The sequence below is a fragment of the Calonectris borealis genome, chromosome 17 (genome assembly GCF_964195595.1).
Source record: "Calonectris borealis chromosome 17, bCalBor7.hap1.2, whole genome shotgun sequence".
Taxonomy (NCBI): Eukaryota; Metazoa; Chordata; class Aves; order Procellariiformes; family Procellariidae; genus Calonectris; species Calonectris borealis.
In genome coordinates, this window is record NC_134328.1 from 197,066 (window position 1) to 219,823 (window position 22,758).

Consider the following 22,758-nt stretch of genomic DNA (forward strand, 5'->3'; position numbering starts at 1 on the left):
ATTGAGCCTGTCGTTAGTGGGAGTCCCTGCACTAGCACTAGGTGCCGACCTCCAACTGACAGAGGTGGCCTGTACGCTAGCAAAAACTCTGAATGCCACCTCCACTTTGATTGCATTACTACAAGAGGAACAACATTTGAACAGGGAAGCAATCCTACAAAATAGAGCAGCTATAGATTACTTGTTACTTAGGGCCAACCATGGGTGTGAAGATTTGGAAGGACTTTGTTGTTTCAGTCTCACAGATAACAATAAACCAATAGAAGCCCAACTGAAAAACTTAAAAGCTTTAGTACAAAACGTAAGACAGGACTCAAAAGGAATAGAATCGTGGAACTGGTTGTCAAATCTATTTCCTTCTATCACCCCAATACTGAAACCATTTATCAGTTTGGTATTAACGATTATTAGGAGCTTTACTTATTGTAGAGATCACAGTCTTCTGTTTTGCTCAAGCGTGCCCAACCCGATTTGCTCAAATTTGTGGATACAAATGCTATTCTGCTCCAATTTAAAGTGTGCAGGTATGCGCAAAGCAAAAGGAGGGAACGTTACTTAAGACGGGCCCGCCTGGAGACGCACGTGGGCCACCCGCTCTCGCTGACCCTGCTTTGAGCAAGGGGCCTCGACTCGGTGCTGACCTGCTGCCCCTTCTTCCTCCTTGTACCCCTTTTTCCCAGCTTTGGCCCTCAGAGGGCAGGGCTGGAGCTGGGCTGCCCGCAGGCTGCTGCTGCTGCTGCTGCACTGGCTTTGGTAGACCATTTTTAGACCATTGCCCTGTCACGGGCAAAGCAGCCTCAACTCGAGAAACTGCACTGACTTGGCCACCCCACGCCCAAACCGCCATTTGTGCCCCGTTCCTCCCCCAGCTTTCACTTGTAGGGGACAGGGTGGGAGGCCACTCCAGCCAGTCTTGAGGGGAAAAGGGGATAAAAGGGGTTCCCGGGGCATCGAGAAAGGCAGAGGGAGGGCTCTGGGTAGCACCCAGTGGCACACAGAGGGCCGTGGTGGGTACCCAGCGGCACGCAAAGGGCTCGGGCTGGGCACCGAAAGGCACACGGAGGGCTCTGGGCCGCACCAAACGGCACATCTAAAGCTGCGGGCTACACCAAAGGGCTAACCGAGGGCCCTAGGAAGCTCAAAAAGAGAAATGGAGGGCCTTGGGAGGCACCAGAAGGTGGTCCCTCGGTTGCCCCGAAAGGCCCTGAAACGGTCCCTAGGGGACATGGAAAGGCAAAGAGAGATGCCTTGAGGAGCCAGGAGGAGGAGTCCTCTGGGAAAGATGAAAAGCTGAAGGACGGCCCCTTGGCGGGACAGCGAAAGGCCCACCGCGGGTGGGAACCCAAAGGCCCATCACGAGGTCTTGAGGGGACGAGAGAATAAATGCACAGAACAAGGCGCAGCCTTCAACAGCACCTACATATGGGACTCGCATAAGGCGTGAGTATAGCTTTACAGAGCTGGACCAGCCCCTCCAACAGCCCGGCCGCCAAGCCTTCTAAACAGGGCAAAAACGTTGGCTACTTTTCTCTTCCCTACTTAAGACTCCCTGTAAAACTGGGTCTTAGCCTGACCCAGGCTGTAGGAGGGAGGAAGACGAGGGAAAACATTGCAGGGAAAATGCCCAGGCACAGTACGGCCTGGCGTGAATAAGCGTAGGCACAAGCAAGGCCTCGGGAACAAACTCTTTATTCTCTGCCTGGGGGAGCTCCCCGGTGGCTCTGCGGCCCTGGAGCCGCACACCTCCTCAGGACACCCTCCACAAGGCTCCCAGCTACCGCCCTCTTTAATCACTCGGGCTGCACGGGCTCCTCCAGGAAAAGCTTTAAACGCTCTGGTCTGTGCCGAGCTCCTGCCTGGCTGGGAGGCTTCGGACCCACTGGAGGCATGGGCTGCCTTGGAAACCGCGGGCCCGTGGAGGGGAGGGTGCCTGCGGTGCTCCCTGGCCTGAGTATACGCAGAGTTTCCCATGCAGGCACAGAAGACCTTGCTGTGCCTCCGGAGGTGTCGTCCCGGGACTTCTGAAGGCCTTCTGTTGGCCGGCGAGCATGTTGCTCGGCACCTCGGAGGACAGATGGGAGGAGAGTACGTGAGCGCTCCTCTTTGAATTCTCCTGCTTCCTCTGAAGGCGTGACTATTGCAGGGAGGCTGAGAGGTGGTTGAAGCTTCTCTGATTTTTGCTTGGACTTCCCGTCTTCCTCCAACTTCTTCCTCACGGTTTCCAGAACTTCAAGGACAATGGTCTTGGCATAGCCGATCAATTCTGCCTCCAGCTGCTGAATTCTGGAGACGGCTTCTTGGATGCTCTCCTTGGCAATCTGGCGACTCACTCGTGAGACGTAAGCAGCGTTTTGCAATGGTTGCAACACGGGCAACTTTGCTCTCCTGCTTGCTTCTGGGATCTGCCATTCCAATGCTCTGGGTGGTCCTTGTCCTTCTGTCACGCCCTGAAGCTTCAGGATCTCAGAAAACTGACAGCAAAAGTCCTGCTCAAACTGAGAAGCTACAAAGGATGACAAGGTGGAGCAAACGCTTTCAACAGCCTCTTTGGTCGTTTTGTCAATAGAACACTGTGAAGATGCTCTGTCAGAAGTTGCTAGTTCCGCCTCCCTCCACCTCTCTTCTCCGGATTTGCCCGCTCGGGTGGCTCTTCCGGCAACGAGCTCTGACAGCTTCTGCCTGGCCGCCAGCCCCGGCTCAGCTGCATCAGACGTGCCGGATACCAAATGCTCCCCAAAGCTCTCCAACACGGTCGCCACAATCTCTCGAGCCACCAGTCTAATTTTGTCCCGGCGATTCGCAGGAGAAGGGTCCAAAGGCTCTGCCCCTCTGGCACTGGCAAACAACCTTCCGCTGACCTCACGGGGAGCCCTCCTTAAGACACGGACGGACGGATCCAGCGCCTTCACCCGCTCCAGCACTTCCTGGACCACGGTCTCAGCCATCTCTTTAAGCTCCTCGTCTTCTGCCAGCGTAGCCCGCAGCAGCGTAGGTTGTATGCTGTTAGGCGCTTCTTCTCTGGCACACGTTGGAGACTAAAAGGAGGAGCAGCTGATGAGTGAATGTGTTCCTTCACCTCGGTTTGCTTTCCTCTTCCTCCTCACAAGACCCCTGCCCAGACGAGTCCCTAGCAAGTCAAGCTTGAAAAACTCTGGTTCCTCTGTAGGCCACCTGGCAGGCAGAGGTTTCTGGTCTCCCGTGGCCTGGAGCCAAGGATTGTGGGCACTTCTCAGAACCAAGCAGGTGCTTAGAGCAAAGGGCACTGTAGCCCCCCTGGACCTCAGCACGGTGAACCAGGTGCCACGGGCCCCGAACTGGAAGCTAGCGGCTGCCTGGGTAGCACTGATCGTGGCCAGAGGACAGGCCCCAGGGCACAGCGGGCCCCCGCAGAGGCTGGTACCTCCAACGGGCTCGTTGGCTCCCGCCGCGGGAGGCGCTGGGCAGAGTTGAATAGCGGAGGGAAAGCCGTGGAAGGTACTGGAGCGGGCTCTTCGCTCCAGTCTCCTCTGCCACGGGTCCCAGCCGCTCTCGGGGCACTGCTGCCCTGTATCAGGGTGGCCCGTTTGCCCCTCTTCGAGGCAAAATACCAAGAATGGTTGTTTTGAGAGCAGAAGAGGAAACGATCCTTTTTCTTGCGGCACCTGGCTGTCGTCTGCCAGCCCAAGGAAATGTCCTTGGGACAGGAGGCAGTCTGAAAGTCCACCGTGGGCTGCCAGTCTCGTGCAAAGCGGGGGAGAAGTTGCGAGTCAAGAACAGAGCCAGGCAGCAGCCTGAAATTGTCCTCTCCCGTCATTTGCTCTTTTGCAGCTTGACAGCCTGACTGCCACGGCAGAAGGAGCTCAACCCTTCGCCCTGGCATAGGTGCCACCCCACACTATCCGGAAACGCTTCCCAAGAGGCTGTTGCAGGGGATGGAGCCGGGCAACGTTTAACGGGCCCCCCCGCTAATGAGAGTCAGGCAACAGCCGGCTCTCCGCTAACCTAATTGAAGACCTCCTTGAAGAGAAAACCAACCCACGAATGGCCAAGCACCGGCACTGTCAGGTTCAGGGACGCTGCATCTTTGAATGCAGAAGTCGTTGGATGAAAACCAGAGTTTTTCAACCAGACGCAAAACCAGCACCATGGACCGTGCGGCCATTTAGAGCAGCTCACACTTTCGTGCTAAATGTGCGAGTCTGTGCGTGGAAGTGGCCGCTGAGAGTGCCCAGGCACACTTCTGCGTCAGAAAGGGCTAGTGCCTCGTGTCCGAGAGACGCAGGAAGGAAAGCGCTCGTTTCTTGGTCTCTGACAGACACCCTCAAACGAGGACACGTCGCACACCAGCCAGGCACCACCTCCTCAGCAACCAAGCACCGCTCGCAAGCCCCGAGCAGCTGTTGTCTGTGGCAGCACCCTCTCCCGAGGCCTGAGTACCAACACACTACCGCACAGCAGAGGCGGCCCCCAGCATCCACCCGGCTCCTACTCACCGGCCCCCCTTCGAGAGCGGACTTTTTGGAGCTGCTCTGGGTGCCTGGCTGTCTCCTCTTTTCCAGCTGCTGCTGCTGTTGGCACTCGGCCTGCTGGAGGAGGCGTTGCTCTTTGTCAAGAGCCTCCAGTCTTTTAATCCGCTTCTTGATCACAGTGAGATGCCTGTCAAGAGAAACGAAGGCAGCTGAGAGGGAGCTGCTCTGTCCATCTTGCCCAGGCCATTTTCCGCTCAGCCACTCCCATCATCCTGCTCCGGGCTGCTTTGCTCCAGTCGTCCCCACAGCAGCTTCCAGCTGCCTGTCCAAGGCTCCAAACACAGACCGTGCCAACGTGTTCGCAGACAGCTCCGGCTCCTTCCACGGCTAGGCTTTGTTTGTTTACTGGAACATGAGGCTCCAGGACTTCTCTTGGGCACCACGGGTCCCCTTCAAGAGCAAGCGTTACTTGGCCTTTTCTTACCTCTGCCGCCTCTTCCTCTCTCCCACTGGCAAACTCTTTGTTTGCTCCTGCAGCAGCCACTCTCGCAGGCGAGAAATGTCACTCCCTCCCGGCAGTTCGGAGGCATCCTCTAATTTGGCCAGGTCACGCCAAAGCTTTTTCTGAAAGGTGACACCAGGTTGTGGCTTGCTGCTGCCTGGACAAGCGCTCACGCCCCTGCATGCTGAGGCGTCCCGCGGGCCCAGGACAGCGCCCTGCTTCAGCCACGCGACTGGAGCAGCAGAGAAATGCTTCCCTTGGGACTCTGCATGCTTGCAGGTGACTTTCCTGCCCGTGCCCACCCATGCACCCTGCGCTAGCTCAGCTCGCAGCCCAATAGTCCTTTCCCTGCCACAACGCCTGGCCCAGCAGCACAGCCCTCGCCTCTTCTGCACTGACCGCCTCCCCTCCCCAAGATGCCGCAAGTAAAGCCCCAGCCCTCGGCACCCTGCCGCTGACAGGTGTCCACGAACGCTCCGCTTTGCCCACCTCCTCTCGCATGAACATTTTCTCTGCCTCCACCTTGAGCGTGGTCAGATACTGCCTGTACTCATTCAGCTCCTTCAGGGTGCAAACCACCTATGGAGAGACGAGGGGAGAAATCCCCCAAGAACTGTCAAGCCAGCTACATAGACTGCCTTCCACAAAACAGCCCAAACCCAGCGGGCCCCTGACTCCCCCCCAGACAGTGCTGAGCGGTGCTCCTCGCCCCGGCGCCAGGCCTCGCACCGGCTGCCTCCTCAACACTCGGGCAGCGCGGGGCAGCCCGAGAGGAGCTGGAGTGGGAAGTGCCAGAGGGACGCTGGCGCTGCTTCTGCTCCCAGGGAAACCAGCCCCACAGCCCTGTGCCCTCCGCCAGCAACAGGCGGCTTACAGCAAGCGCTCTGGGAACCCCGCGTGATGAGGGCTGGTTTTATCAGCCCGACGTCCAAACCTACTTTGCCGTCACTGGTGATGTAACCCTCCCTCTTCAGCCTCTGCAGGTTGTCCTTGCGTTTGTGGTAGGCCTGCAGATGCGGGTCGTGCAGGCTGTTGTATTCTGTGCTCAGTAGGCGGCAGTACGGATCTCCCAGATTGAAATAACCAGAGGGCTGGTGAAGCTGTAAGAGAGATTTTCCAGAGTATGAAGGAGGCAGGAGAGAGCAGCAAAGAGGTGCCAAGCGGTACTTGGGAAAAGGTAAAGGTAGTTTGAAGAGCAACACTCTTCTCCATCCTTCTGAAGGCACAGAGAACACCACAGCCGGACTGCAGGGCCAGGCTGGACTGGGCTAGGCTGTGATGGGCTGGGCTGGGGGAGAGAAGACAAACCCCACCAGCAAAGTAGGCATCTTAGGCCACGGGGAAGAACTGCAGACCTTGCAGAAAACAACAGAAATGAACCTTCAGAGTGAAAAGTTCAAGCCCGACAGTTCAAACGCAGCAAATGGATAATGCACTGAAAACAGTCTCCTCAGGGTTAGGCAGGCCTAAGGGGTGTGTCATCTAACTCTGCCTCCAGGAGGTCTCTGCCTTGGCAAAAACGCACGGCAAGCTGGAGTAGAAGGAGGACACTGCGTGCATTCCCCAAGCAGAGAAGCCCGAGCTTTTCCAAATACGCCAACAAGGCAAGCAGGAGAAGGCTGGACTCTCCCTCAAGAGAAACCGGACAAGTCCTCCTTTTTGTCTCCGTGCCAGGGAGCCAGGAGGTTCCCTCTACTCCCCAGCGCTGCCAGATTGAAGGGCTGCAGCCCCCACTGTAGAGCAGGTGGCCACAAGGACTTCTTTGAATGACGGGGACCCCGTAAGAGAGGAGAGCTTTTCTACCCCTTTCCACTTCCTTTACCTTTTCCCCCAGCTTTGTCCTGCAGAAGACAGGCTTGGAGCCCGGCAGCAGAGGGATCTTCACCCCAAGTGGGAGGTCCAGCAGCCCAGTACCTCCTTCTGCCAGTGGCTGTCTCCTGTTCCCCAGCTAGAAAGAGGGAGACACTCATGGGCACTCAGGCACTATCTGCATAAGCCTCCTGCACGGGGCACTTGCTAGAAAGTCCCTCGGAAGACTCCAACCAAGAGGAGCGCCAAGAGTGGCGCAGTCAAAAGTTGCTCTCTCTTCCTCACCCCCGTCCCCACAACTCCCATCCCTTCCTCAACCCACGTCCGCGTCCTTTCGCAGCAACCCCTCCCACCTGCTTAGCCGTGAGCCAGGCTGGGCGGAGAGGCAGGACTCCCTGCAAACTCTCCCCGGCCCAACCACCTTTGGGTCCCTCCCAGCTCCCCGGGCACATCCCGAGGCCCCAGAGCAGCCCTGCAGTCCCAGGCTCCCGGGCTGAGCCCTCTCCATCGGCCCGTTGCTCACCTCTCCCCTCTTCCCCACTGCGCTCAGCAGCGCCTCCGCATTTCGGACGCCAGCAGTGAGACGGGGCTCCATGGCTCCTTCCAAGAGCTGTCCTGGAGCTGCGACCCTGCGCTGGCACCTCTCGCTCCAGAGGCGCCCAGCAGCGGCCACCACAGCCGGTCTCCCAGCGAGCGGCTTTATAGAGCAATCGCACATTGTTGCGTCATCGCGTTGCTGCGCCACCACATTGTTGCATCGTCACGTTGCTGCGCCACCACATTGTTGCATCGTCACGTTGCTGCGCCACCACATTGTTGCATCGTCACGTTGCTGCGCCACTGCACTGCTGCATCTCCGTGTTGCCACGCCACTGCCCGGCTGCTGCTAGGCCGCCCCGGGGCCCGCCTGGAGGCCCGTCTGGACATGCACGTGGGCCACCCGCTCTCGCTGACCCCACTTTGAGCAAGGGGCCTCGACTCGGTGCTGACCTGCTGCCCCTTCCTCCTCCTTGTACCTCTTTTTCCCAGCTTTGCGCCACAGCAGGGTAGCGAGTTCCCGTTAGAGAGCGGATTGCTCCCACGGCTCCCCTTTTGCTGAGCCCTGGAACAGGCTGCTTGGACCTGCTCACGTGCACGATTCTGGGCCTCCACAGTATGGCCGTCTCCCTGCTCCAGACAGACCAGACCCAAACGACATGTGGCAGAGCGGTCTCCAGGTGGAGACGCCACTGTCTATCCCAGGAGCAGCGAGAACAAGTACTCGTGCCGAGCTTCTTGGTCTAAGGAGAAAGAGCCCTGAAAAAAGGACCTCAACACGAAGACTGCCATTGTGCTCTGCACATTGGGAAAACCAGGATTCACAGGATGCACCCCCTAACGGTAAAGGTGCACCATGCAGCGAAAGCTGTGTTAACTCAGAGGGGTCATTCCTTATTTACCCCTCAACGTGTGCATCGTTATGAATTGATACTACTAACCGAAACAAATATGACCTTAGAACAGTGTGGCGAGTTAAATCAAACCGCTAACATCTACATAGACTCCAAATCTGCTCTGGGTGTAGCGTTTGCAACCGGACGGATCTGGAAAGAAAGAGGGTTTCTAACGTCAGCGAGACATAAAATAGCACAACGAGAACAAATTTTGGATCTTCTACACGCTCTAGAAAAAACAAAACAGGTAGCACTGTTATACCATGAAGCCCTCCAGCGAGATACTTCTGCTCTGACTGAAGGAAACAATCTTGCCGACGGTGCGGCTAAGGCTGCAGCCTTACAACCCTTACGGTCCAACCAAAAATACAGGAAGAAATGCTAATGACCGTATCTGAAGTAGACTTAAAAAAGGAACATGAACCTTTCCTCACAGAAGAAACTGAAAAATGGACACATTGACGAGCAAAACGAGTAAATGGAACCCGGACATTAGAAGGAAAACCTTTTCTCCCCAGGACTATGTTGATACCGTCGGTCAGAGAACTTCACCATCGGACACGTGGAGGAGCACTTTATCTAGGAAATCTAGTCTCTCCACCACGGGTGGCACCTGGATTGACCCTGGCAATATTACAGGTCACAGAAGGATGTTTGATATGTGCAGAATATAATGCAAAGTCCAAGACAGAGGAAAAAATCAAAAGGCCCCACCCTTGGGCCTGGATGCCGTCCCAGAAACTACAAATTGACTTTGCAGATATGCCTCCAAAAGACTGACTAAAACACCTATAATGGATCAATTACCCCGTTGGGTAGAGGCATTCCCTACTCGAAAAGCAACTGCTCAAGTGGTTGTTAAAGCTTTACGGAAAGATCTCATACCGTGTTTCGGAGTGGCTGAAGAAATAGACGCGGATAAAGGATCACGTTTGACAGCTGAAATATTAGAAAACCTGTATAAAGCTTTCAGCATTCGACCAAGACTGCATGCACCTTACCACCCCCAATCCTCAGCTCAGGGAGAGAGAATGAACTGCACTTAAATATTACACTGGCAAAAATTTGTAGAGAAACTCAATTAAAATGGACAGAAGCTTTACCATTAGCACTGTGGGAATTAAGGCAATGCCCAAACCCACGCCATAAATGAACTCCTTTTGAGATCTTATTCGGAAGACCAGACTGAATTCCAGGATCCTTTGCTCCAGCACACACAAGCCTTTTGGCAGAGGATGAAGCAGTTACCCAATATGTCTGATATCTACAAGATAGTTTTAAAAAGAAACGGTCTGAAGCGGTAATTACACAAGCTTTCCCTTTAGGAAACTCTTGCATCCGTATCAACCCGGGAGATTATGTGACGATAAAGGTCTGTAAGACTAAGGATGCATCACAAGCCAAGCGCGAGGGTCCTGTGCAAGTGCTGTTATGTACTTATTCTGCTCTTAAAGTTGCAGCTAAAGACGCATGGATCCACCACTCTCAGGAGAAAGCTGCACCGAACTCCCGGTCATGACCCTCCTTTAGCTGCTGTTCAGACCATCATGAGGTCTTGAGGGGACGAGAGAATAAATGCACAGAACAAGGCGCAGCCTTCAACAGCACCTACATATGGGACTCGCATAAGGCGTGAGTATAGCTTTACAGAGCTGGACCAGCCCCTCCAACAGCCCGGCCGCCAAGCCTTCTAAACAGGGCAAAAACGTTGGCTACTTTTCTCTTCCCTACTTAAGACTCCCTGTAAAACTGGGTCTTAGCCTGACCCAGGCTGTAGGAGGGAGGAAGACGAGGGAAAACATTGCAGGGAAAATGCCCAGGCACAGTACGGCCTGGCGTGAATAAGTGTAGGCACAAGCAAGGCCTCGGGAACAAACTCTTTATTCTCTGCCTGGGGGAGCTCCCCGGTGGCTCTGCGGCCCTGGAGCCGCACACCTCCTCAGGACACCCTCCACAAGGCTCCCAGCTACCGCCCTCTTTAATCACTCGGGCTGCACGGGCTCCTCCAGGAAAAGGAGGCTCCCAGGCTGAGAGAGGCCATTGGCCCGTTGCTCACCTCTCCCCTCTTCCCCACTGCACTCAGCAGTACAACATCTGGCAAGAATAGTTGCTACAGCCCAATAATTGACAAAACATAATTCAGCTGGATCAAATAAGAGAAGCTGGAGCTCAGAAGAAGCAGCAGCTCTCAAGAAACAGACTGAGTGAAAATGGTGTTAGCAACCTTGCTAACAACACATTCTGGAGTGGTAAAGCGTAAAAGTCAAGCAGTATGACAAACAATCTATAAAACATCATTTGTACAGCTCTGCAAGTTCAGGAGTCTTCTAAGAAACACCTAAGAGGAGGTCAAACATCTCTATACCTTGGGTTGTTTTTTGGGATTTTTTTGGAAAAGCAGAACTTGTCGCATTTGATCTTAGAAACCCGATACAGCAGGACAGAGTCTTGCTCCTTCCCTGTATAACTTCTCCATGACATGTGTCTCTAAACAGCATGCGGTAAGGAGTACAGAACCCAGACATCAATGATGGGCAAGAATTCCTGAAGACTGGCGAGAATTCAGAAGAGTTTTCCCTGCTGCTGGTGTAAGCAACTCTAGGTCCTCACCATAGGGAACAAGAGTTAGCTTAGAAACAGAAGGATTTTCAAGATTTTCAGCATGAGCCTCTAGCTTCACCCTAAATGGCAGTGTCCTACTCACAATATCTGCATGTAATAGCCTTAAATTCCGAAGATCCAAACTACTTGGTAAGGAAAGATCTATGTTCAAATGCACAGAACAAGGAACCAAAACCAGAGAGAAACTTCAGGCTTCACTAAACATCTGCATGGTTTAATTATTACTCAATGCACAGCCAAGGTACCAATACTGAGGAATTATATTGGCTTGCTTTGGACTTCACAGGAATGTGCAAGGGGGCATAAACATGAGCCCAAGGCTCACGAGAGCTTTGCTAGCTTTAGCTGTCAGAAAAATAACATTCAAATCATGGTATACTGTTGGGTTTTTTTTGCTCGAGATTCGTCCATTTTCTGTCCATGGACAACGAAAGCATCTGAAAAGCACACAGGATGCAATAAATCCTCGTGTAATGATTACCACCTTTATAATTGCAGATGTTAAATAATGTCCTGCCTAGGGTCTCCTCCCTGCCTTTACCTCGCCTCTGCCAGCTGTTCTGAAAGACCTTGTCTGTCCCGCTCCATGGCTGCCAGTCGCACCTCTAGGGCAGCCTTCTCATGCACCAGGAATTCCTTCTCTTTGGACACCTTGGCCAGTGTATGCCCTTGGCAAGAGGACCCCTGGCGCAACTGCTCTAGACCACTGCTAGCTGAACTCTTGCTGGCGGTAAACCTGAAAGTGGGACAAAATACAGTTAGAGTCCTTTCTGTGCAGAGCCAGCCAATGTCACTTCTGAATCAGCTAGAGGAGAAAGAGATCCTGTACTGTGGGCTGAAAGTTTAAGGGCACCTGCTGTATACTGCACTAGTACCCTGGGCTGCCAAAAGGCACTGGGACTGTTAACTTGGAAGTGATGTGTAAGGCTCTACTGGGTTGCCTGGGGCCAGACAGCTCCTTCAGGACAAACGTATGTACCCCAGACTACATGTTTTCATGCAAAAGTACTGCATTTTCCAGAACTGCCACCTTGCAAACTAGAATTCTATCAGAATCTATTCCAGTGCTGGAAATTTTCAGGAAAGTTTGAGCAAAAGCAACTTTGCTCGCTGAAGAAAGTGAAAATACATGTGGTTTCTCCTTTTAGAAGAAAAAAAAAAATATCGAAGTGTCACCTACTTCAGTGTGTAAAGCAGTTGGATGCAATGAGGTGACACTTGGCAGGGAACAGCCCTTGTGGTAAGCACTGTCATATGAAAGTCTGGCTGATGTGGCCAAAGAGATGTTAGACTCTATTTGTACAGTACTTCATGTCAACAACACTGTTTACTTGTCTTATACAAAGAAGTTGCCTAACATACCTTGCTGGTATTCAAGCTTGAAGATTAACCATGATTTTTTAGCTTTTTTCTTCAGTATAACACCTCTGCTGGGTATTTGCCAAACATACCACCTACTCCAAAACTAAGACTGTCTAACAGAGAACAGACCATCAGAAACAAACAATGTTCCTCTCAAAGTTATCCCATAATACCCAAGATTGTACATGATGAAACTGACGCTTAAATGATGGCAGACTCCCTAGTCTCCTCCAGTGATATGATTCTTGCAAGCTCTTTTTCGACTGTACCAAAATCAGTTAGTCCAGAGTAAACCGTCTTGCGTGACCACCTATTTCTCATCTTCTTCCTCAAAGCCTAAAGAAGGTCAGGCAATTCAAAGCTGCATGTATGTCTTAAAATACAATTTCAACAATTTCAAGATGTCATTCCCATTCTTAGCAGTACAAGACAGAAGACATTGACTTGCAGCTTTGTCCCGCTCTCTAGGCTCGAACAAATGCAGTTTTGAAAGTTGCAGACTTCACAACAAAAAGTATAAATAGAAACATGCACCCCTGGTTTTTTTTGCCTCAGAAAAAGGGTGAAGAGCTACGCTCTTTGCTTCTTTTGCCACATGTGAGAGTAGTAGCCTTATTCAGATCCATGGGCAAGACAAATCATCTCTCTGCAGCTTAGCAAAAGCCAAAAAAGAGGCCAACACAGACAGGTGGATTAAAGCAATCTGTAGAAGCAGAGAACAACTCAGAGAATTGCAGAACATCTCTGCAAGCCATCAACACATTTCCAAAAAGAAGTAAACAAAGCCTTCTGACCTCCAGGACTACCAAGTGTCTCCTTGACAAAAACACTGCAGAATCCAACAGATGCAGCTTCACTGAGCTAAGTAGCCAAAAGCCCACCCAGAAAGCACCAGGTTTTTGGTCTCACCTCATCGAGTTTCTCTTGGGTTTCTGCCTTCTCCTCTACCAGTATCCTCAGCTCTACCTGCAGCCCTTCCTGTTGCTCCTCTGCTTTCTTCAGCAGCTGCTCCAGGTGGCCTTTCTCTGTGCAGAGCTCTTCATTTGTTCTTTCACACAAGTTCAGCTTCTCCTGGTCAGAGATCTTTGCTCTCTCCATCTTGTCCACTTTAGCTGACAGAACATCATTCTCTTGCTCCAGCTACAATCACAGAAACACAGAGGAAATAAAAGACAGTAAGATTTACTATGTAGAAGGTTTGGCTTGGACAGAAAAAGGAACATTTCCATATTCAGACAGTCACACTGTCTGAAGGCAAGAGATCTGAAAAGAAGCAGCAGCTGGAGACGAACACCTCGCAAGATCTTTGGCAACTCTGCTCACCTGCAACACAAGTTTCTTCAGTTGCACTTTATCCAACACAAGGGCTTCGTTAATACTGCTCATCTTCACTGTTGCAACATGTAGATCAGCTACTTCAGCACTCCGCTTATTCGGAGCCCCTGCCAACTCTGCTACTGACTGCTCTGCCTGAAGAGACAAAAGAACAACATGAAAACAAAGACAGGAAAATCCCTGACTTTAAGCAGCAACTCCAGATCCCCTTCTGTGTCTCTGACATACTCCCAGTTCAGTGTTCCCGATAAGCACGTGGGACCTAACTACACCAAAGAGCCTATGTGATCTGATCACCATTTTGCAGGAAGGAGAACTGTCTCCCTGTCTTCTACTGCCAGAAACAGCGTCTGTGGTGGTCCTGCTATCACAACTCCCTCTCCCCTAAGTGCTGCCTAGGAATAAGGTGACCATACCTTTTCCAGTGCCCTTGTAAGCTCATGTTTCTCTTGCTTCAGCAGATCCCTCTGAAGGTGCGATTCCTCCAGTGTCTCTCTTGCGACTACCAACTCACTCTGTAACAATGAACGTTTTCCTTCAAGTGCAGCTAAGTCCTTCAGTCTATGAGAAGGGGAAAGACAAACAAGTTTTTAATGTAAAAACAGTCTCATTTCCGAAACCAAGAGTATAGAATCATAGAATCCTTTAGGCTAGAAAAGACCTTTAAGAGCATCGAGTCCAACCGTTACCCTAACACTGCCAAGTCCACCACTAAACCATGTCCCTAAGCACCACATCTACACTTCTTTTAAATACCTCCAGGGATGGTGACTCAACCACTTCCCTGGGCAGCCTGTTCCAATGCTTGAGAACCCTTGCGGTGAAGAAATATTTCACGATATCCAATCTAAACCTCCCCTGGCGCAACTTGAGGCCATTTGCTCTCGTCCTATCGCTTGTTACTTGGGAGAAGAGACCGACACCCACCTCACTACAACCTCCTTTCAGGTAGCTAACAACTTCCTGCCTGCTAGTTCTCTCTCTCCTCTTTCATACGTTGGATATAAGGCTTTCCAAAGTTCTTCCTTAGGTAAGACAGACTTTTAAAGTCCAGATTACTATTCCCACAATTACTTTTGCCTTTCAGCAGTGAATTAATGAAAGAGCTTGCAATCTGTTTGGGGAGATGTGTATGAATTTCCAATCCAATAATCATAGGACCACAGGATGATTCAGGTTAATGAGAGTGATGTGGCAAAATAGCACTTCTTGCCCCAAAGGCCTTCTGCACTCAGTCTTGCAAGGAAACATCAGTACAGAGGTCTATATGACAGTCCTGTGCAAATTCCTCCCAACTCCCTTTAGCACAGCCCTGGGTAGCAAAAGGGCTGTACAAGAGACAGAGCTCTCTTTACGCTGGTCTCAATTTCTCACCAAGAATCAGTTAGTAGCAAAAACATTGAAATATGCAATCTCTTTTCCAGTCTTGTCCTACTCAGAAGAGCTTCTGTCAGTCAGATGTTTTTTTCTATCCGTTCTGTTGAAGGCAATAGTTTGACTAGGGACAGAAACAAGGCTGTGCAGAATGGGTGTGTTTTAAACATGAACACAGCCAATCTACGAATCCAAGAAACAACCACAAAAGATATCGTTGGTAATAGCAAAGTTTAAAACACATTTACCTGTCCTGAAGCTCCTTCTTTCTCCAGGTCCCCCTTGACCTGTAAGCACATCACTTCCCAAGTCTTCCAGCTTATTTCCTGTTCCACTTGCTGCTGTGCCTGATCCTTTAGGACAGGTCTACCCAGAGTGACGGACTCCCAGAGCTGTATCCCAGAGTTTAGGGGGGAGCAGTTTACAAGTATAGATCCAGAAAGCCTCATTTGCTCTGCCTTCAGCTCTTACAAATCTCTGAAGAATAATAAAGAAAGAGATAATGTTCACACCACCATCTTTACCAGCTGACTCACTTTGAAGCACATAATTGCACAACAGTAAAACCTGGCAGGAAAGATGGCATCTTCGTTGGGGACAAATCATTCATCTGACATTTTGGGATCAGGACACATCTTGATAGTTGAGCAATAGGTCTATTTGATGGTTGAGGAATGAGTCTATTTTCTCCTCAGAGACAAGAAGAAATGTATAGAACAGCCAGAAGGCTTCAAGAATTAACTAGTAGGTCAGGCATACTCTACACATTAAGGAAACCTTATAATCAAATAAGGTACATGGCTGACAGTAACCCAGGGTTTGAAACTGCGTGCTGATACCATGTCCTGGTTTTGGCTGGGATAGAGTTAAATTTTTTTCCTAGTGCTGTGTTTTGGATTTAGCATGAGAAGAATGTTTATGACACATTGACGTTTTTAGTTGTTGCTAAGTAGTCGACTAGTCAAGGACTTTTCAGCTTCCCTGCTCTGCCAGGTGCACAAGAAGCTGGGAGGGAGCATAGCCAGGACAGCTAACCCAACTGGCCAATGGGGTATTCCATACCATATGACATCATGCTCAATATATAAATCGGGGGTGTGATCCAGGAAGTAGCGATCATGTTTTGGGTATCGGTCATTGGGTGGTGAGCAATTGCATTGTGCATCACTCATTTTGTATATTCCATCATCATTATTAATTATTATTACTATTATTATTCCCTTCCTTTTCTGTTCTATTAAATTGTCTTTATCTCAATCCACGAATTTTACTTTTCTTTTCTGATTCTCTCACCGATCCCACTGTGGGAGGTGGGGGAGTGAGCAAGCAGCTGTGTGGTGTCCGGCTGCCTGCCGGGTTAAACCACAACACACCAGAAGAAGGTACTATTACGGCTACCTATTTTTGTTTGCATAGAAGGCAACTGTGAGAAAGGAACCTCAGAGAGCCCAAGAACAAGAAAACAATCATAAAAAGGAGGTATCAAACTAAGCAAAATAAATTTGATAAATGCAGTAACAGCATAGAGAAGCTATTCTTTCACCAATGTTGGTACAGGAATAAGTGGATGCAAATGGACCAGAATAAATGTAAGCTGGAAATAAGAAAAAAAACCACCCATATATTCATGAATGATCTTTCCATCAGGAGCAGTGGGAAAAGAAAGCCAGTGAGATTTAAGGCAGATTTTAATCACTCTGTAAAAGGGACTGCTCTACATGCCGCGTGCATAGCTTTGGTGAGTCTCTTCCAACGTGTCCACATATGCCTGTGTCTGTGTTAATATGCCCAAAGATCAACACAGTCAAGTTCATCTGTTCAGGGCCTCTGCATTGCTTATAGTCCGAGCCCCTCAGTTTTATCTGAAAACCAGCATCAAACAAAATGATTCTGAAAATAGCCTAAAGCACGCTTAATGGCATTGCTTCAGACTACCAAAGGAAAAATCATATCCTTAGCCGCAACTAAAGTAACATCAAGGCTCAAAAAGCAGGTGTGAAGGGAAGCTACATTTTTTCTGCAAGAGATCTAGCCTTAACCTCTACTCACCGGTCAGTGGCAGTCTTCATTTGCAGGAAATGACAGCGGAAGTTTACCACCTGACACCATAGGCTGAGGAGATGGTTATGTTCATCCCTTAAATAGCTGTCATAAAGCTAAACATGCAAAACCAAAAAGAAATGCCAATTCAGTCTTTGCTGTCACTGTACAAGTCTTTCAGATAGGAGAGAGTACAACCATCACCACCAGGTCTCCTTTAATAACAATTCCAACAGGGGCATCAAGGACTGAAGAAGCACCACAGAAACATCCTCAGTGACCTGCCACCTGACTTCAAAGAAGGGAACATCCACGCTTCTCCTGCAGGAGTGATATCAGCAAAGCAAACTGATCACGATTCATCATCTCGCCTTGCAGAGGTGTCTAACAGTCTTGGTGGAGGAAGACAAAAACAAGCCCCTCCAAGACCAGGGTCAGATTTGCTTACAACAGGCTGTTGGTAAGGGAGGCCTGTCTTGATCTTCTGTTGCCTACTCCGAATCTGAAAACACACAGACCTCTCTGGTCTCCACTGCTGTAGAGAGATATTTAGGAACTCTTGAAAAGACAAGCGTTCATGTGACTGCCCTACAGTGCCCAGCAACAGAAAGCATTGGCCTTTAAGACCAAGCAGTATGGTCACAGCAGGTGGGTATCTGCTATCACCACAATTTGCTGACACTCCTCCATCTCACACCCCTGTCTTCTGCTAGTCAACACCAATACATCCTCAATGTAGCCACAACTTTCACACAGCAAGTCCTCTATGCCAGAAATAAAATGCATTCTCGTTCCACTCTGGCATCACGTCTGACATTCCCGTAGCCTATCCTTACCTCACGTTCATTGTGCCATTCACCCTCCTTCAATTCCAGCTCCTCCTGGGCCCTCATCCAATCCACCATCAGTTTTTCAACACCTTCTCTCAGGGCTAAATTAACCTCATTCGCTTTATCTAGGTGCTCCCGCAGGACAGCGTTCACTGCTGCCAGATTCTCACACCTTGGAAAAGGAGAAACAGCAATAAGAGGTCAGTGAACAATTGCTATCCACAAGCAGCATCCCCGTGATTTTCCAACTTCTTCAACACTGACTTTGTTGTCAAACTGAGAGGTAGTAAAAGTGCTTTCTAAGATTCAGTAAGATCTCTCTGTAATGGCAAATTCATTTGCTTCTCCTTGCTTTGAGCCTTCAATTTCCATCTACAATTTCAGTTGTCCCTTCCTCTTCATCTTTGATGATGCCCACAGTTAACGTCTTGCCTCCCCTTCGTGCTGTCTGATCACTGGATGCATCACCTTTCTCTATCATTGTCCTGATATCCTCTTCCTCCACACTTCTAAGTTTCCACGTCCTTTTCCCTTGCAATGTTGAACCCACTGCTGCCCTCACCTTCTTGTTAAGCTTCTCCCTGTCTTTGTCCTATACACTGTGTAAGACCTGTAGCAAAGACCCCCACCTTGTCGATCCAGTAAACTGCACACCACAAAGACAGCACCATATACGTAGGGGAAATAGCTTTATACGAAACTTTCAACTGAAAACTGAAAGGTCAAGCACTGCAGGTTAATGACTTTGGGGCCACAGACGAATATTTCACCCAGGAAACATTTAATGAACAAAATTTCAAGAACTTCTGCCCTCCTGAAACTCAGTTTCTGGACGAAAACAGGAGTTGCGCTACTCCCACCTTAGCTTGCAACATAAGTAACACAGCACACAGATGCCTTCTACACCACACACAATTACCTCTTGGGCAGAGGAAAAAAGAAAAGCAGAGAAAGAAATATGGCAGAAGATGCCTGTGGTGCCAAGTACTCTACTGGAAGACTCCGACACAAGCACAGGATATGCTACTCAGATAAAACCAAACAGGAAAACTCCTGCGCTGTGAAATGTTCAGGATGTCAGGGCTTGATTCTCAACCTAAAATGGGGCTCTGCTGAGTAGCTCACCTACTGAATCATAGAATAATTTAGGCTGTAAAGAGACCTTTGGAGGTCACCCAGAACAACCCCCAGCTCAAAACAGAGCCATTCAGCACACACCACTATTACTGCACCACAGAACAGATTGTGGACCTTTCTCCTTTCAAAACAGCTTGCCCAACTTCTTCCCTTGGGGAGACCAGGTAGCACTAACAGGTTTTCCCTCACTTCCATGAGCGTCCAGGATACTAAGGATGAGGTAACACGTCTTCCTTTGATGCTCCTCTTCCAACTGAAGCAATGCTTTCTCCAGGCTGGGGTCTTCTGTGGCTTCCCATCTGCCTGGAAGGGATCCCTTAAGAAGAAAGGAAATGTTTAGTCAAATTCTTGGTTCCCTTCACTACTGTTAGCATCCATCGCTTTCCCCTCCATTTGTTTGGTATCTCAGGAGCTCGTGGCTCCTTCCAGACATAACAGTGTCGTGACCACACGAAGGAAGGGAGGGGAAGAGTCTTACTCCATGTGAGTAGCTCTCCTCAGTCTCCCAATGTTGCACTCTCCCAGCTGGGTAGCCTCAGCTCATGACCGCAAGTGCTCACTTCCACTTGAAGCCTGGGAATATTCTCCTACCCTTCGTTTCCTAGATTTACTTTAGCCATGAAGCAGAAAGAAAAGCACAGAGCCAGGTCTGTATGTTGAATGCCAGCATTCTTGCCTTCCAAAATGCTATGTTTCAACCAATTCTTTTTCAGAGACAGCCATATAATTTAACAGGCAGTACAGCCCTCTCCTGAGACCTAGGACAAATGTTACTCCAGCAATAAAGCACTCTTTCACAAAATTAAAATCCTTCTTGATAGGGTTTTCTGGACTGGCATTTCTGGGACTACTGGCTGCTCTAAGAATGGCAACTGGACGAAACACTGACGGGCAAACTTTACAGTGCTTCTTTAAATCCTCAGGTAGCAAAATCTTGTTTTCCTCTGTCATTGCTTTGGGGAGCTTTTTGTCTGCATTAACGAATGCTACGTACACTGTCTTTAGATAGCAACCTGCACACTCACCCCTCCTGCTTCCGGCTGCTGCTCCAACTCTCGACATCAAGTTCGGTACTGCAGTACCTAGATGGATACCTAGGATGAAGATGAGCGAATGCAGCTTATGACAGACTTGGCTTCTCCTGCATTAGCTTTTCTATTTAGCAAGTAAAGCTAGTTCTGACCACAGTCCTGCTGCAGAACACAGATTTCTGTTCAGCTGCAGAAGGCGAGCACCGGTGTCGTGGTTTAACCCCAGCCAGCAAATAAACCCCATGCAGCTGCTCGCTCACCCCCCCCCCCCCCCCCCCCGGTGGGATGGGGGAGACAATCGGGAGGGCACAAGTAGGAAAGCTCCCGGGTTGAGATAAAAACAGTTTAATAATTGAAATAAAACAAAGTAGAACAGTAATAGTAACAATGAGAACAACAACAACAATAACAGAATAAACAAAGCAGGCAATGCACAATGCAACTGCTCGCCGACCGCGTGTCACGAACGGGGGGGGGGGGGGGGGGGGGGCCGAGCCCTCCCCCCGCCCCCCCACCTGGTTTTTATACGGAGCATAACGTCACATGGTATAGAACACCCCATTGGCCAGCTGGGTCCACCACCCCGGCTGTGCTCCTCCCGGTGCAAGCACCGCCCAGCAACAGCCAAAGCATCAATGGGCCATCAACGCTCCTTTCACACTAAACCCAAAACACAGCACACCCCCCAAGCTACTGGGAAGAAAGTTAACTCTGTCCCAGCCGGAACCAGGACAACAGGCCAGAAAAGCAGGAGGACCTCACAGCAGCGCCGTGCCCACCGTCGGGCACCGGGCCGGGCAGGGCGCGGCCTGCCCCGACCCCCCGCCCGGCTCTGGCACCCTCCTCGTTGCCGCCGCTCCTGCGCCCCGCGCGAACCCGGCCAGAGCTGCCCGCCTCTGCCCGGGGACGCCCAAAAGCGGCCCCGCCGACTCGACCCCTGCCGCGGGACAGCCCCCTGCTAGCGGGGCCGGAGAAAGGGTTCGCAAGCCAGGCATCTTTCTCCAAGTACGGAAACGACCCAGCGAGAGGCGCGGCAGGGCCACAGCGGCAGCGCCCGGCGCCCAGCGCGCCTGGGCGGGCCGGGCCGGGCCGGGCTCGGCGCCGTCCCGCCCGCGGCAGCGCCGGGGAGGGCCCCGGGGAGGGCCCCGCTGGGGCCGCGCGTTGGCCCCTCTCAGCGCGGCCCCGGGCAGCTCCCCCCGGGCCGGCGCCCCCGCTCCTCACCTTCGCCTGCAGCTTCCGCACCAGCACCGCTTGGGTCCGCGCCGCCATGCCCCCGCTCGCCAGCCGGGCCCGCCACCCGCGGGGCTCCGGGGCGGGAGAGCCGGGTTCGCTCGGGGCCGCTCTGTGGCAGCCGTTCCCTTCTCGCTCCTCGCTGACGGTGCCGCGCCGGGCTGCGGTTTTGCCGCGGGGGAGAGGCCGCGCGGCAGCGGCTTGCTCCAGCGAGTTCTGCTCAGAGACGGTGAACGGCCCCAGAGAACGCAGCTAAAGACGCATGGATCCACCACTCTCAGGAGAAAGCTGCACCGAACTCCCGGTCATGACCCTCCTTTAGCTGCTGTTCAGCATGATCGGAGGCATTCCACTCCAACACCTAACTCCGAGTTTCAGCTGGTGGCTGTTATTACCAAAGACTGCCTTAAATGATTCACCCTGCAGGCCTACCTATAATTACATACCCAAAAATGCAGCCAGGGGCCCGTGCACACTTGGAAGACTCACAGTCTCCCCGCTAAAAAGAAATGCCTCAGCCAAATATAACACAAAAAGAAGGAGAAGGAGCCTATCTCCGGCTCTACCACCAGATTGTGACTCAAATGTAAATCTGTTGAGCAAAGCGGACGCAGTAGCATTGAGCCTGTCGTTAGTGGGAGTCCCTGCACTAGCACTAGGTGCCGACCTCCAACTGACAGAGGTGGCCTGTACGCTAGCAAAAACTCTGAATGCCACCTCCACTTTGATTGCATTACTACAAGAGGAACAACATTTGAACAGGGAAGCAATCCTACAAAATAGAGCAGCTATAGATTACTTGTTACTTAGGGCCAACCATGGGTGTGAAGATTTGGAAGGACTTTGTTGTTTCAGTCTCACAGATAACAATAAACCAATAGAAGCCCAACTGAAAAACTTAAAAGCTTTAGTACAAAACGTAAGACAGGACTCAAAAGGAATAGAATCGTGGAACTGGTTGTCAAATCTATTTCCTTCTATCACCCCAATACTGAAACCATTTATCAGTTTGGTATTAACGATTATTAGGAGCTTTACTTATTGTAGAGATCACAGTCTTCTGTTTTGCTCAAGCGTGCCCAACCCGATTTGCTCAAATTTGTGGATACAAATGCTATTCTGCTCCAATTTAAAGTGTGCAGGTATGCGCAAAGCAAAAGGAGGGAACGTTACTTAAGACGGGCCCGCCTGGAGGCCCGCCTGGAGACGCACGTGGGCCACCCGCTCTCGCTGACCCTGCTTTGAGCAAGGGGCCTCGACTCGGTGCTGACCTGCTGCCCCTTCTTCCTCCTTGTACCCCTTTTTCCCAGCTTTGGCCCTCAGAGGGCAGGGCTGGAGCTGGGCTGCCCGCAGGCTGCTGCTGCTGCTGCTGCTGCACTGGCTTTGGTAGACCATTTTTAGACCATTGCCCTGTCACGGGCAAAGCAGCCTCAACTCGAGAAACTGCACTGACTTGGCCACCCCACGCCCAAACCGCCATTTGTGCCCCGTTCCTCCCCCAGCTTTCACTTGTAGGGGACAGGGTGGGAGGCCACTCCAGCCAGTCTTGAGGGGAAAAGGGGATAAAAGGGGTTCCCGGGGCATCGAGAAAGGCAGAGGGAGGGC

General features: G+C 51.1%; 2 protein-coding genes across 2 annotated transcripts; both read right to left on the minus strand.

Annotated features, from left to right (window-relative positions):
* Positions 1–4,216: 4,216 nt before the first annotated feature.
* On the minus strand, positions 4,217–15,147 carry LOC142089549 (fibrous sheath-interacting protein 2-like). Its single transcript, XM_075166143.1, has 8 exons — positions 15,134–15,147; positions 13,928–14,072; positions 13,500–13,646; positions 13,086–13,316; positions 6,773–6,898; positions 5,889–6,050; positions 5,440–5,529; positions 4,217–4,635 (listed from the first exon to the last, which is right to left on the minus strand). Exons 3-8 carry the CDS (start codon positions 13,560–13,562, stop codon positions 4,606–4,608), a joined length of 702 nt encoding a protein of 233 aa, XP_075022244.1. The 5' UTR covers positions 13,563–13,646; positions 13,928–14,072; positions 15,134–15,147; the 3' UTR covers positions 4,217–4,605.
* A 13-nt stretch (positions 15,148–15,160) lies between these two features.
* LOC142089550 (centrosome-associated protein CEP250-like) lies at positions 15,161–21,172 on the minus strand. The gene is made up of 6 exons (XM_075166144.1): positions 21,145–21,172; positions 19,918–19,986; positions 19,068–19,208; positions 17,762–17,927; positions 16,935–17,041; positions 15,161–15,362 (listed from the first exon to the last, which is right to left on the minus strand). The coding sequence occupies exons 3-6, from the start codon at positions 19,085–19,087 to the stop codon at positions 15,353–15,355; spliced, it is 303 nt and encodes a 100-aa protein (XP_075022245.1). The 5' UTR covers positions 19,088–19,208; positions 19,918–19,986; positions 21,145–21,172; the 3' UTR covers positions 15,161–15,352.
* Positions 21,173–22,758: the final 1,586 nt, after the last annotated feature.